The sequence below is a fragment of the Electrona antarctica genome, assembly GCF_951216825.1.
Source record: "Electrona antarctica genome assembly, chromosome: 14".
Lineage (NCBI taxonomy): Eukaryota > Metazoa > Chordata > Actinopteri > Myctophiformes > Myctophidae > Electrona > Electrona antarctica.
Genome location: NC_136795.1, coordinates 36329316 through 36343115, shown reverse-complemented (window position 1 = coordinate 36343115; position 13800 = coordinate 36329316). Strand labels below are relative to the sequence as shown.

The window sequence follows — 13800 nt, the reverse complement described above, 5'->3', positions numbered from 1 at the left end:
GCAATGTAAGCTAGCTATGTAAAGTAAACTTTTTTTAGTGGATTGTTTCCGGGTCATGGGTTTCCGAGTAAAAGCGGCCATGTCTTTCCGGCACCCCAGAGCTCCTATTTTGAAGGACTTCCGGCACTGATTGTGTTAAACCCTGCACCAACGGAGGTGCATGTGGGTTCACAGATGTGAGGGTCATAAAAGTAATTCTAATGGGCTCTATGCACACATGCCATTTTGGAAAGAACTTGGGCCCCTTGCCCCCTTCCCTTCCCTACTTCTACTTCAACTAGGTGTTACCGATGATACTAATGAAGGCTCTGTTCCATTCTGGTCAAACAGAGTCAGGGTGCTGCTATTGTGCATGTTGGCTCACTGGAAACACTCTGCTACACCAGTCGTTTCAAAAGTGTCCTTGAGTGGGTTCCAAATGGCCCCGTACAGGTGTGTAACTCTGAGAGTCTGAGAATGGTCCATTTGGTTCCATTTGTACACTATCAGAGTTATGGTGGTCCTTCAAATTAAAAGGTTTGAGAACCACTGTACACTAAACGGAAGTGGAACAGAGCCTTAATTAGTATCATCGGTAACACCTGTGAAGGAAGTAGGGAAGGGGCCCGGAAGTAGGAAGCGTTATTCTGTGTGCATATAGCCCATTGACCATTGTCAAAACACTCTGGGTTTTACTGTGCACACATGTCTGTCCTGCATTCAGTCTCACTTGATCTCCTTGTTGATGGCCTCTAGCTGTTCCTGCAGCATGATGGCCAGGGTCTGGACGTCCGTCTGTCCACTGGGGGACAGCAGCTCGGAGCCGAACAGCGTCTCCCTGTCCTCCTCGTCGTCAGAGCAGGTCACCTCCACGGCCGCGCTGAACCCGCTCCCCAGCAACGCTGGCGTCTCCCAGTCAGTAGCAAAGCAAAGCTAACACAGAGAGGAGAAGAGTTAAAACCACTCCCCAGCAACGCTCCACTCTCCCAGTCAGTATACTAACACAGAGAGGAGAAGAGTTAAAACCACTCCCCAGCAACGCTCCACTCTCCCAGTCAGTATACTAACACAGAGAGGAGAAGAGTTAAAACCACTCCCCAGCAACGCTCCACTCTCCCAGTCAGTATACTAACACAGAGAGAAGAGTTAAAACCACTCCCCAGCAACGCTCCACTCTCCCAGTCAGTATACGAACACAGAGAGGAGAAGAGTTAAAACCACTCCCCAGCAACGCTCCACTCTCACAGTCAGTATAGTAACACAGAGAGGATAAGAGTTAAACCCACTCCCCAGCAACGCTGGGGTCTCCCAGTCAGTATACTAACACAGAGAGGAGAAGAGTTAAAACCACTCCCCAGCAACGCTCCACTCTCCCAGTCAGTATACTAACACAGAGAGGAGAAGAGTTAAAACCACTCCCCAGCAACGCTCCACTCTCCCAGTCAGTATACTAACACAGAGAGGAGAAGAGTTAAAACCACTCCCCAGCAACGCTCCACTCTCCCAGTCAGTATACGAACACAGAGAGGAGAAGAGTTAAAACCACTCCCCAGCAACGCTCCACTCTCCCAGTCAGTATACGAACACAGAGAGGAGAAGAGTTAAAACCACTCCCCAGCAACGCTCCACTCTCCCAGTCAGTATACGAACACAGAGAGGAGAAGAGTTAAAACCACTCCCCAGCAACGCTCCACTCTCCCAGTCAGTATACGAACACAGAGAACAGACGGTCATCATCACGGGGCCAAGCCATAAAAGCAATAAAGCAAATAAAGAGACTGGAGATGACGTCGCTTTTTTGTGACGCTGATTGGCTAAAGGGGTTGTCTGTCAATTTGATGAATCTGTTTATTATGATTATTAATTATACCCCAGTTTAATTATAAATACATAATAAAGCTATATCAGGAGACATTGGCTCATTATAATGCCTCTCAACCAATTGCAATGCAGGGTTGGAACTAATTCTGGCATATTATTTAAATAATAATACCCCCCCCCCCCCCCCCCTCTCCCCTCATCTCTCCTTCTTGACACGCAAAGCCTGGCACGAATGTCACGTGAAACCCAACACAAACATCTCACAAAGCCCTGCCGATCACTGAGGAGTCTGATAGACCTATCAGAGAATACTAGAACCAATGCCTCAGACCTCAGGATTCAAAGGAGGCCTCCTCCTCAGGGACATTTGTTTTGTTTTTCGATTCTCAGAAGAATCCGTAAGTCCCTCTCAATTGCCCTTTGGCACATTCCATCAAGATGTCATCTGAAGCTTCCAGATTGTCCCAAAATCTGGGACAATTTGGTCTATCACTCCCCGAGTTATGCCCCGGACAGAGATTCTGTAGTACACAGACATTTTTTGTGGACTGATATTTGGTGATGATGATGATGATTATGATGATTATGATGATACATACATACTTAATGTTATATAGCACATCAAGTTATATCATCATCATCATACAATAAGCCACCAAATCTCTTGCACTTCTTTCAAATGGTGGTTGTCTCCTTTGCAATGACAGTCTTCATTCTGTTGAAGCATCAGGGGTGATCAGTTCAGCTGGGGGTATCTCTCTCTCTCTCTCTCACCTTGGTCGAGTCCTCGCGGCCTGAGCTCCAGCGCGCGCGGTGACTCCGTCTGACTATGCCTCCTGACAAGCAGTTGCTGTAGTGATCCAGGTGAGTGGTGGAGCCCGCTGGGAGGGACCCGCCATGGGAGTACCTCAGCTCTAGAGCACTGCCCGGCAGAGAACGACTGGTCGGAGGGAGGGATGAAAGAGGGCCGGGGAGACAGAATGACAGAGGGAGCGGAAGAAAGGGAGAGAGAGAGACTGTGTGTGATTCTGCATGTGTGATTGTGCAATGAGCTCTGTTGACGTCTGTCAACATATTGAATTATCAACTTCTGTTTCATCTCTGTGGGTGGTGACAGCATTGTAGTAACTATGCCTCCAGCATTGGGTGATTTATAAGGAAATTATACTAAGGCAGGAAATTCTACCGAATAAATAAGTCTTTTTTTGTATTATGATGTGCGGGCTCCATCCATCTGTAAACTGAAGTCTGTGCGTATTCTACGTCCTCTCTCTAGGAATTTCTACCGGCCCATTTCAATAGCCTTAAGTTGAGGAAAGAGTCAATCAAATAAAAATGTGTATGGTTCACAGGATCATAAATAATGCAGCACCTACTAACCTTGCGTCACCAGGCTTTCCACCTTGGAGGAAAGCCTGGTCTGTGTTACTAAATTGCTGTGTGATCCGGTCGGGAGCGGATGATATCGTTACGTCATGTTGTTTTGTAGTCATCAGGCCGAAACCCTCTAAACCAGAACATCCTTTTCCCTCAAACCGGAAGAATAATACCTTCAAAATAAAAGCCTTGCCTCGCGTAGTGCGAGCCACGCTTTTATTGGGAAGGTATTATTGTTGACTACAAAACAATGACTACAACATGACATAACGATATCATCCACTCCGGACAGGATCATAAACCCTAAAAGGAATGCTGCCCAGGCTAAGCACCTGCATATCTACACAAATACTTTCCCAAGGTCAGTGCAGTACATATTGTAGGAGGTACTCAACCAGAGGAAGCTCCACTAACTTTGTGCCTCAGCTTTTCAATAGAGCGTCGCAGTCCCGCCCCCTACCAGGGCCCAGGAAATGATTCTCCGTTCATTTTCCTCATAGACATTTCAAAAAGTATTTATTTAAAGACGTTTACGCCGCGGACAAAGCCAACTCGAGTCGTGACAAATCATGACAACAAACAAAAAAATTTGGGCCGAACAAATAATTAGAAAGAAGAAAAAAACGGTAGGTTACAACACTTTTTTTGTTGTTTTTCTTCTTTGTAATTATTTGTTTGGTCCAAAATATTGTGTTTGTTGTCATGAGTTGTCACGACTCGAGTTGGCTTTGTCCGCGGCGTAACCGTCTTTAAATAAATACTTTTTGAAATGTCTATGGGAAAAATGCATTGGGAATCATTTCCTGGGCCTGGCGTCGTCATGAAAGAGGGCGGGACTGCGACGCTCTATAGCTGTATGGACCCAAGCTCATTCTTGTACTCTGCAACAGCTGCATGGAATGAGCTATCAAGTCCACTAGCTCCATGGCTAGTTTTTAGTCCTCCCTTAACAGCTCATTAGCAGCTCCACCAGAAGTTACATTTTATTAGTGTTCTTATCCCCCACTCACACGCACATGCACACACGCACGCAGGCAGGCAGGCAGGCAGGCAGGCAGGCACGCAATCAATCAATCAAAAACTTTTTTGGTCGCTTGTTTTAAGTAAAAAGTAAGTAAAACAGACAAAGAAAAACAATGAAGCACTGTTGTGTTTGTACAACAGTTTTTTTTTCTTTTTTTTACTCAAACTTCTCTCTCTGGGGTGTTGGTGATGTGACATACCTGGAATAGGATCCGCCAGGTCTGGCTCTCAGCTGGTCTAACTCCAACTGAATCCTTTCTAGCTCTGCTATCAGCTGGTCCTAAAACAGTGGAAGGTAAAATTGAACTGTCAGGACAAAAGAAAATAACTTATGCCCTTGACTCACAAGACTGGTGGAAATACTTTGGAAATGTGAATTGAATGTGGCCAGTTCCTGGCATTTGATTTTATGATGCAATCACCATATATGGTTTATTTTATGCCTCACATTATCCATTTCAAATGCTCCGGGAATAAATTACACAGTATGAAATATTTTATGAGCAGTCGATATTCAGGAAACGCTATGAAGCCATCAGGCGCTCTGAACTGAACGTCCTCTCCAGATCCTTACCCTAACTGTACAGAGTTCATTGGGTGAATTTCCACTTTCTAGTTTATAATAATTTACCATTTAAACACAAGCTTGTAATGTACTGGTATAACAGAATCTTATATATTTATATATATAGGATTAAATTTGTAGAGTCCAGCTGTTTTTGATTACATAGTAAAGTAGATTTTAATTCTGAGAGTTAAACTAAAGCTCTGTGAAGTACGGAGTGGCCATTGAGAGAAAGAAAAAAACTTAAACGCTAATTCGAATTACTAACTTGAGCGCTTGAACTTTAGTTACTCTTAAACTTGAGCGCTCAAGTTAGTGTTTCATTTTTTTTCTCTCTCAATGGCCACTCCGGGGCTCCGTAGTAAAGCTATAGTGTATTACTACATTCTGTATGCTTATTTAGCCACCTTATTCGCCAAGAGATCGTCCTGAAGCTTCTTCATGTTGGACAGCTCCTCAGACAGGGCGTTCTGGAAAGGAACCAAATGGGAAACGTCACTGCCGCGTAAATAAACCAGTGTATATAAACCGCAGGATGGAATAATGGTTACACGACTAGTCCTGGTTGTTTTAAGTGGATGCTATTTAACAAGACAGTTCTCGCTACTTAATGGCCTCTGATTTAAAGGGAGAGCTGACATGAATGCGGTTTGAGTGGGTCTGAAGGGGTCAACCTTCTCCTCCAGGGCAGCCATTCTCTCCTTCAGATGGAGCTGCAGTCTCTCGTTGGACTCGGACAGGAGTTTGTCCACCGTGTCAGAGAGGCGCTTGTTGTGTTCGTCGTTCATCCTCTCCCTCTGCCTCGCCTGAGGGAGAAGACAGGGATGAGCCACAAAAGAAGCAGAGAGGAACGAATGGAGCGAAAGAGAGAGTGAGACAGACAGAAAGACAGACAGACGGAAAGACAGAGTAAGAGAGAGCGAAAGGGGGGGAGGGGGGGTTGAAGGGAAGGAAGAAAGAAGGGGTGGGTGGAGAGTTACTAATAACAAGTATTCTGCTTGACTGAAAGTGTGAGAGGGAAACATTTCTATATGAATGTGTACTGTCAAATAGAGGGTTTAGAAAATGATGGTGCCATTGTGGAAAGCAGAAACTGACAATGGAGTGGAATGTAAGAGTGGGAGGAGGACGGCGACTGAGAGAGAGAGAGACAGAGAGAGAAACAAGCATGACTCACTCTCTGTAGCTCTTGATTTTTCTCCTCCAGTTGTGCCTCCATCTGTCGCAGTCGCTCCTCAAAGTTGCCATGGCGCTCTTCTGCCTGAATAATTGGGAGAGGAAGGAAAAACCGGGGTTACAACATGTGTCATCATGGCACAAACAAACGCAGATACAAATGAACACGCAGGAAGTAACTTGTCAACTCAGTCTACTAATTAGCTACCACAGTGCCCATACAGATTCCACAGTGTTTGCTTAAACTTTGTTTCTTTGTCTGTTTGCGTGTCTCACAGACATACATTTTATCATTCCATGGAAGCCATCCTGTCCTAACTTGTGGAGTCAATACGTAGCCTTTTACAAAGTTAACATGCTGTTGTATAAAGTGTATTTACATGATGAATGACAGAGGTTAACATGAGCAATTAACTCTTTTAGGAAGAATTTTGCGGCTTACAGCGCATGACTTGGTGAGTACCCAAGGATGAAACAGATTCTGTGATCTGAAATGCCGATCAGATTAGACTGTTTGCCTGTGGGTTTCTGGAACAGCAGGATAAAGATTTATGGAATCTACAGTAGCTGGCACTATATCTGTTTCATCCATGCATGACCCACCCACCCGCCCGCCCGCACACCCGCACGCACGCAGCATGCGCTCGTAAGTACAAGAACATGCTGGGTTCGAAATGCGCGGGCCACAGGGATCTCGGCTCCCCTGAAAGAGACATGAGCTTCCTAGAAAGCCTCATGTGAGAACTTCAGAAGGACCTATAAATATCGTCTAATTTTGATGCCACTGATTTTGTCTGGGTACATACACGTATACGTTCCTGACGATATTTAGGTTCTTGAAATGAATACAGAAATAGGCTGAGAAGCAATTGTTCATGTGCATGGTATTCATGCAGTATAGCCATTTCTGATTATTTGTGTTTAAATGTCAATTGTTTCTGGTGTCACCAATGCTAGCATACTCAACGCATGTTGTTTTCAGTCAATTCTGTTAAAGTCTGTGCAGGGTTCCTACACATCATACCCTGGATATCCATACATGGAGAAGACTGGACCTATCTGCATATATGGAGCCGGCCAGCAACTCTACATCTGACCTCAAACCTCAAATCCTTAGATCTCCATATGGAGCTGATATTCCATATGTTGATCCTTCCCCTCCCGTCCTTCCTCTTCGATGTCTCCCTTTTGACTGATACCGTCCATTCAAACTCTAGACGGGCCAGCCCCTAAGTTATTTGTGCAGCTTAGCCCAGCCGGTGAAAACTAGAGTTCTCAACAAGCCTGAAAATTAAGGCCCGGCCCTACCTGGGCCCTCATCAAACCCTGTACACTCAAGACACTGCCCCCGCTGCCACCCTTAGATCTCCATATATGGAGCTGACCGGTTCTGACATTCTATATGTTGATCTGACCTCATCAAACCCTGTACACTCAAGACACGCTCCATATATGGCTAGTACAGAATTCATTCCATATGTTGATCTGACCCCCCATGCCAAAGCGCCAGCGCTCGCCCAGGCGTGCACCTCCCCTTTAGGGCGAGGTCGCTTCTCGCCCACAGGGCATCTTACTGGTTGTCAAATGTCAATGTCAAGGTGTTTATCTCTGCTGTCGGGAAGAAACCACCTAACTCCAAAATGTAAGTTTTCAGGAAATTAAAAATTAAAATTTTCAGGAAATTAAGAAAACTTTACATTTTGAAAAGAAAGCAATACTGCCTCATCAAAGTTGGTGTTGTGACTATATATTGTCAATTACTTGCATGAGAGGGGGGGAGGTGGTGGAGTTAGTTGCTTTAGCAGACAGTTTGAGGGTCCAATGGCGTTAAGAGTTCAATATTTTCGAAACAACACAGACGTAAAGGGTGTTAGTTCAATAGCACTTAGTTTAGAGGTTTCCATCCGCCAACAACGATATTATGCAGGCAGGTACAGAAACACACCTTGTTGAGCGCTGCCACCCTCTGAGCGAGCTGGGCCTCTATCTCCGGCAGGGTCTCTGCCCTCTGCAGAGTCTGCTGCAGCTTCTGCTTGGCATCGTCCAGACGTTCCTGTAGCTGCCTGTTCTTCTCTTCGCTCTGTGGTGGACACGACATGACAGGAGAGGAAGGTGAGGACGGAGAAGAGGAGGAGAGAATGCAAATGTAGCAGAGTGGCTCAGAGCCTCAGCCTGATGGCCCCAAAAGTCTAATATCTCCCCAACTCCATAGGGATATCCCTTTGGTGTAGTGGGTAAGATATTGGACTTTGATGCGGGAGACCCGAGTTCGAATCCTGGGGCGTTACACAAAGTGTGGCTAAACCTATAGCCAGAATGAAAAGCACACTCCCCTAACCTGTCTGTGGAGGGACTCTTTGCTGGCCAGTTCATTCTCCAGCTTGTCTTTTGTGTCGTGGAGAGACGTCGCCTCCCTCTGGGCACTCAGGTACCTGCAGGCCAGGCAGCACACAAGACAGTTATGAATCCCATACAAAACAACAGTGGTGGAAAAAGTACTCACATTATCAATACTGCAATATAGAAATACTCTGTTACAAGTCCGGAATTCAAAATGTACTTATCAAGTCCCAAAAGTAGAAAGTACTCGTTATGCAGATTGTCCCCTTTCACAAGTTTTCAAATGTATTAAAAATCTTTTGGAAAAACAGCAGATCTACAAGCTCACAATGTGAGTAGATCAGCTATTTTCAGATGGCCGAAATGTACATAGGGCTGAAGTGGTTAATGTATGTTCTGTAATAATAATCCAAATCTACAAAGTAACTAAAGTTTTCACATGAATGAAGTAGAACATTTGGATCCGAGATGTAGTGGAGTGGAAGTAAAAGTATTGGAAATACTCAAGTAAAGCACTAATACCTCAACATTGTACTTAAGTAAATGTACAGTACTTGGTTACTTTACACCACTGGAATAGAAATCAATTTAAAAAAATGAGGGGAAAGTGGAAATTCCAGAGAGTTCCTACTAGACATGGTAGAAGATAAGATGGTGACCTGCGCTCTAATGTGGTGATACGCTCCTCCATGTCTTCTCTCTGACACAAAGCCTGGTAGAGACATAAGGGGAAAGAGACAAGAGCACGCACGCACGCACGCACGCACGCACGCACGCACGCACGCACGCGCGCGCGCGCGCGCGCGCGCACACACACACACACACACACACACACACACACACACACACACACACACACACACACACACACACAAATGTTTTATACATACGGTAATAGGACAGAGGGAAGGGAACGATGGATGGGAAGTGGTTTAGAAGCAGGTGTTTCACAGCGTTTGAACAGCTATTAACTGAAGAATGATAATGACTGGTTGAGAGTTGTTGTTTGCCATAGCTTCCAGTTGTTCCCACTCATGATGCTGTTCCACAGGAATGGAGTTGGGAGGACGAATAGCCGTGGGATGGGTAAGTTCATTCGAAGTTAGGGAACTTTTGAATTAATTTGAAATTAATATGTAAACTAGACGAGACCAAAACAGTAGAGATAATTTGTTACTGTTCATTTATACTTTTTGGGGGACGACAGCATATAATGTTTGTCAGAAGGGTCATGCAACAAAGGAAAAGCCAATTGGTGTGGTGGGTAAACTGGCTAAGCTGCATCGCGTCCCAAACTACACTGCAGACATTTCAATCGCCTACTGTACCAGTAATGTGAGCGATTACTAGCAGTGCCACCTCCATGCAAAATGTCTGCCACTTTAGCAATGGCACTGTCACCATGACTACAGTGCAAGAAGACACTCTTTCGTGTAGCAATTATTCTTGCCAAGTAGACAAATGGCTTTGTTGCCATAGCAAACTGTTACATATTTCTGTGTGGCAAAAATAGAGTATTTGTACCAGTGTGACTGAGACTGGCAGATTTATCTTCCGTCAGCAGAAGAGAAGCTCACCTCTTTCACGTCCCTCTGAAGTTTCAGGTTGGCTTCTTCTGATCTGGTCAGTTCCCTCCTGGCTGATGTCAATTGCTCCTCTATCTCCCCAACCTAGAGTAAAGGTTGGACACAAGTTTGTTGTTTTCCTTTTTTAGTTTGTCTTTCTGGCAAAGAAAGTGGTTCTCAACCTGTGGGTGAGAACTGGGGGTCCCCAGTATCCAGAGGACGGTAAAGTGACAATGTAAGGACTTTTAATACCTTGAAATGGAAAACTAATCAACAAACTGAAACTACACAATAAAAACTGGTCAAACATTGGCCAAATTGTCAAATAATATAAGAAAGAGGCAAACATTTTGGTAATAGCCTATCTACAAGTGGCAATTCTGCTATTTTCACAATAATTACCTGTGGAACCGAGTCAAACTAAATGTAATGCCTCAACTCCTACAATTCTTGTAAATGCTTGTCAGAGTGGGAGGTTCCCAGTTCAAATATGATTATTTTATAGGGTTCCCAGTTCAAATATGATTATTTTGCGGTGTCACTGCTGGAAAAGCTTGAGAACCACTGCAAGTGATTCTCAATCTTTTTCATTTCAAGCATTACATTTGATACGATTTTGATCTCTTGCACCACAAACTGCAATGGACAATCCATTCCTCAGTGTTCATCCTGTCAATTATTTAGCTGGAAGCCAACTGGACTTTTCATGGACCCTATGGATGGGCAACTTTTTTTTTTAAAGATTTATTTAATGACAATGCAAACATCATCATTCAAAACAACGAATTACAGAATTGGATGGGCAACTTTGACGATGGAGAGGGCCACTATATTTCCACACTCACTCCAGAGGGCCACATTGCATATTACTGTCGTAGCAAAAATAGCTGATCTACAAGCTCAAAACACGTCGCATTGCGACACATTTCGAGCCTGTAGTTCAGCTATTTTTGCTATATTTGGGTCATGTTTGCATGTTTGGAATTGCAACAGGTGAAATCAATAATATATCAGTATTCTGACTGATATTAACCTGAGGGCCACATTAAGTGAAGGGGGGCGCATGTGGCCGCTGGGCCGCCAGTTGCCCATGTGTATGCCCTATGGTACGGTACCCATACCCCATGTTGAGAACCACTGCCCCTAGACTGGTGTAAACGTCAGCACCTGTCTGCACATTAGGGCCAGTCTCTCTTTCAGCTGGCCTAATTCAGATCGTTGTCGTTCTATCTCTCCCTCTCTCTGTCTGTCGACCTCTCCTGTATCATCCAGTATGGAGGACGGTCCATTTGGAAGCCGCTGTGTGAAAAATAAATAAAAAAAACTGGGTGTTAGATGTCACGATGTTATGCACAGTGGTCCAGAGTGTGTGCACTGTAGGAGCTGTGTGGAATGCACATAGTGGACGAAGGCATGCAGCTTAAAGACAACTGACATCTGTTGGTGTGAATGAGAGTCATTTATGAAATATACTGCATGGCGAGTTCAACCTATGATTCCAAAACAGGCGTATAGTGCACATGTCACCTACGTACATATACGCTTAATAACTATACAGCTGGATATCCTTGGCTTTGTATACAGAACACAGTCTGTCTGAGCTACAATACACTTCAGACGAACAAGTGGTGGAGGCATGGGAAACTACAAATTATTGTAGTATTCATTGTTTGGACCATGCAGGGAAAGTTCCATTCCACCAGCAAAACCCACCTTCACTTATACAATGCTGATGGACAAAAAAAAACAGTTTCGTTTTGGTTTGGGTGCACACAGTTCATTAAATAGATAAAGCTTGGAGAATTTAGTATTCCATTCATAATTTAAGATTAATATTACTAGTACCAAAATGGCAAGTAAACTATATTGCATTACCTCTTTGCCATTTTCTAGTCCTTGCTGTCTTCTTTTGATTTGGTCCCTTAAAGACAGCACCTAAACCAGTAACGGACAGAGACTCAGTCAGTCATGAGCAGCGCTTTCATCAGCTTGTGCGTATATGGTGACATCAGAATGAGGGCACAACATCCTCTCACCTCTTGAGAAGAGGTCTGCAGCTCTTCCTCCAGCGTGGACACCCGCTCCAGAGCGACGCGTAACCTCTCCCGTACCTTCTCGTCCAGCGCTTTGTGATGCTCAAACAGGGACTTGAGGGCCTTGAGGACCTCGACCTCGCTGGAGACCCCCGCGGGAGACTGCGCCTGCCTTTTCACCACCGTCATCCTCAGACTGCGCTCGTGGCGAGACACCAGGCACTCCAGGTGCTCCAGCAGAAGCTGTAGGTGCATAGACACTTAACGTATGGCTCGTTTCTGTTGGCCTGGTACAAAGGTAACCTCGTGTCACCAGGCTTTCCACCTCAGAGGAAAGCCTGGTCTGAGCTACTAAATAGCTGTGTGATCCGGTCTAGACCGGATGGTAAATTAAAAAAAAGAAAAAGAGAAGAAACTCTTATACCCGTTTGTGGTTTCCGGATTTATCCGTGTTTTGTCCCCCCCCTGTTTGTTTTTAGTCTCGCCAGTCGCTACGAGTTGGAATAAAATATGGATATGCCAAACAAACTATTCCAAGACGTACTTGAAGAAACATGTCGGATTCATAGGCCGCATACGCTTTTACTGGGTAGGCCCTAAAATTACGATGCCCTTGATCACAGGAAATTTTGGGTACTACAGATTCCGGTTTGTGGTTTCCATGACAAATCGGTGACTACAACATGACGCAAGTCACCAACCGCTCCCGACCGGATCATAAACCTAAAAAAGAATGCTTCCCAATTTTTTCTGAGAGGTGGTCTCTTTAACTATGGCAGACACCCGTCCCGCTCCAGAGTCCCGCTCCAGTGTTAAATGAACACCACAGATTTTACAGTGTATTACATATCGTTGTTGTCACGCAGAAACCTTGTATCTCCAACATCTCACAAGGCGTCACATTAAATAATAATAAAAAGGTTTGTCGATATGTCTATTTTGAAATATTTTGAGCAAAATACAGCCAGAAAAGTATCACATCAGAAAACAATCAAAGCAAGTGCAGTTATTGTTATTGTAAGCCTTGCAGAGCCAAGAGGCCCATTGGGGTCTATAGACACTCAAACCACAAGGCCACGGATATTGTTATTGTAAGCATGTAATATTTCTATATGGACCAAGAGGTGTACTGACCCGTGTGTTATTTCTCTCCGCTTTCAGCTCTGCTATTTCCTCCTCTCTCTCCAACAGCTGTTCCCGACAGACATTCAGCTCTTTGGTCAGCACTGCAAACTCCTGTAAGGACACAAGGGGGTGCTGTTGTTCATTCAATGCTCCTGCATGATGTCATGATAATGGAAATTAGCAGCATACCCCAATTAACAAAGTGCCAACAGCATGAGAATGAATCATTTCAACAAACAAGCAAGAGTTGTGAGTTGTTGTGAGTAGTGAGCAACTAATAGTTGAGTGCAAGAAATGCAGAATAAATGTTCAAATAAAACTCTAACTCATACATTGAATCATAGGAGCAGTAAGGAAGTTGCAAAGACCATTGCATGTAATGGTCATGTAAATTGTGCACACACAATCACAAAAAACAAACAAACAAACAGTTTGGCTAGAAACTGGCATAACTGGAAAATTCTCACACAGTGGCTTCAGTGAGTCTTAATACTCTTAAGTGTATTGCATGAATCCTGTCAGAAAGTGGTTTAATTGTGTAACTAGGAAGGGACGCTCTACAACGTAGACAAACGGAAAGATGGTTGTCTGGAGCATGTTATTACAGTGGTTCCAAAACTGGGGGCCCGGGACCCCCAGCGGCGTCCCTAATTCAATGCCATATGTGTGCACAACACTCCCAGTTCAATCATCAGTAGATCCTGCAAATAATTCTGAACAGATTTCTGAAAATGCACTGTTCTATGTAATCTGAAACGTGTGACTTGTTCATTCATCATTATTGTCAATATTATGT

At 44.4% G+C, this 13800-nt stretch overlaps 1 protein-coding gene across 1 annotated transcript in view; it reads right to left on the bottom strand.

Annotated features, from left to right (window-relative positions):
• The window catches only part of LOC306937412 (liprin-alpha-3-like), a gene marked incomplete at its 5' end in the record, with an annotated part of 46345 nt that overhangs the window by 26821 nt on the left and 5724 nt on the right, over positions 1-13800 (bottom strand). Inside the window, 14 exons of the mRNA XM_079521147.1 lie at positions 710-912; positions 2575-2740; positions 4401-4480; positions 5173-5235; positions 5440-5571; positions 5943-6026; positions 7887-8021; positions 8280-8373; positions 8941-8993; positions 9859-9951; positions 11014-11145; positions 11722-11781; positions 11883-12122; positions 13014-13115. Of these exons, the coding sequence (XP_079377273.1) occupies positions 710-912; positions 2575-2740; positions 4401-4480; positions 5173-5235; positions 5440-5571; positions 5943-6026; positions 7887-8021; positions 8280-8373; positions 8941-8993; positions 9859-9951; positions 11014-11145; positions 11722-11781; positions 11883-12122; positions 13014-13115 (1637 nt within the window). The remainder of the gene's footprint in view (positions 1-709; positions 913-2574; positions 2741-4400; positions 4481-5172; positions 5236-5439; positions 5572-5942; positions 6027-7886; positions 8022-8279; positions 8374-8940; positions 8994-9858; positions 9952-11013; positions 11146-11721; positions 11782-11882; positions 12123-13013; positions 13116-13800) is intronic.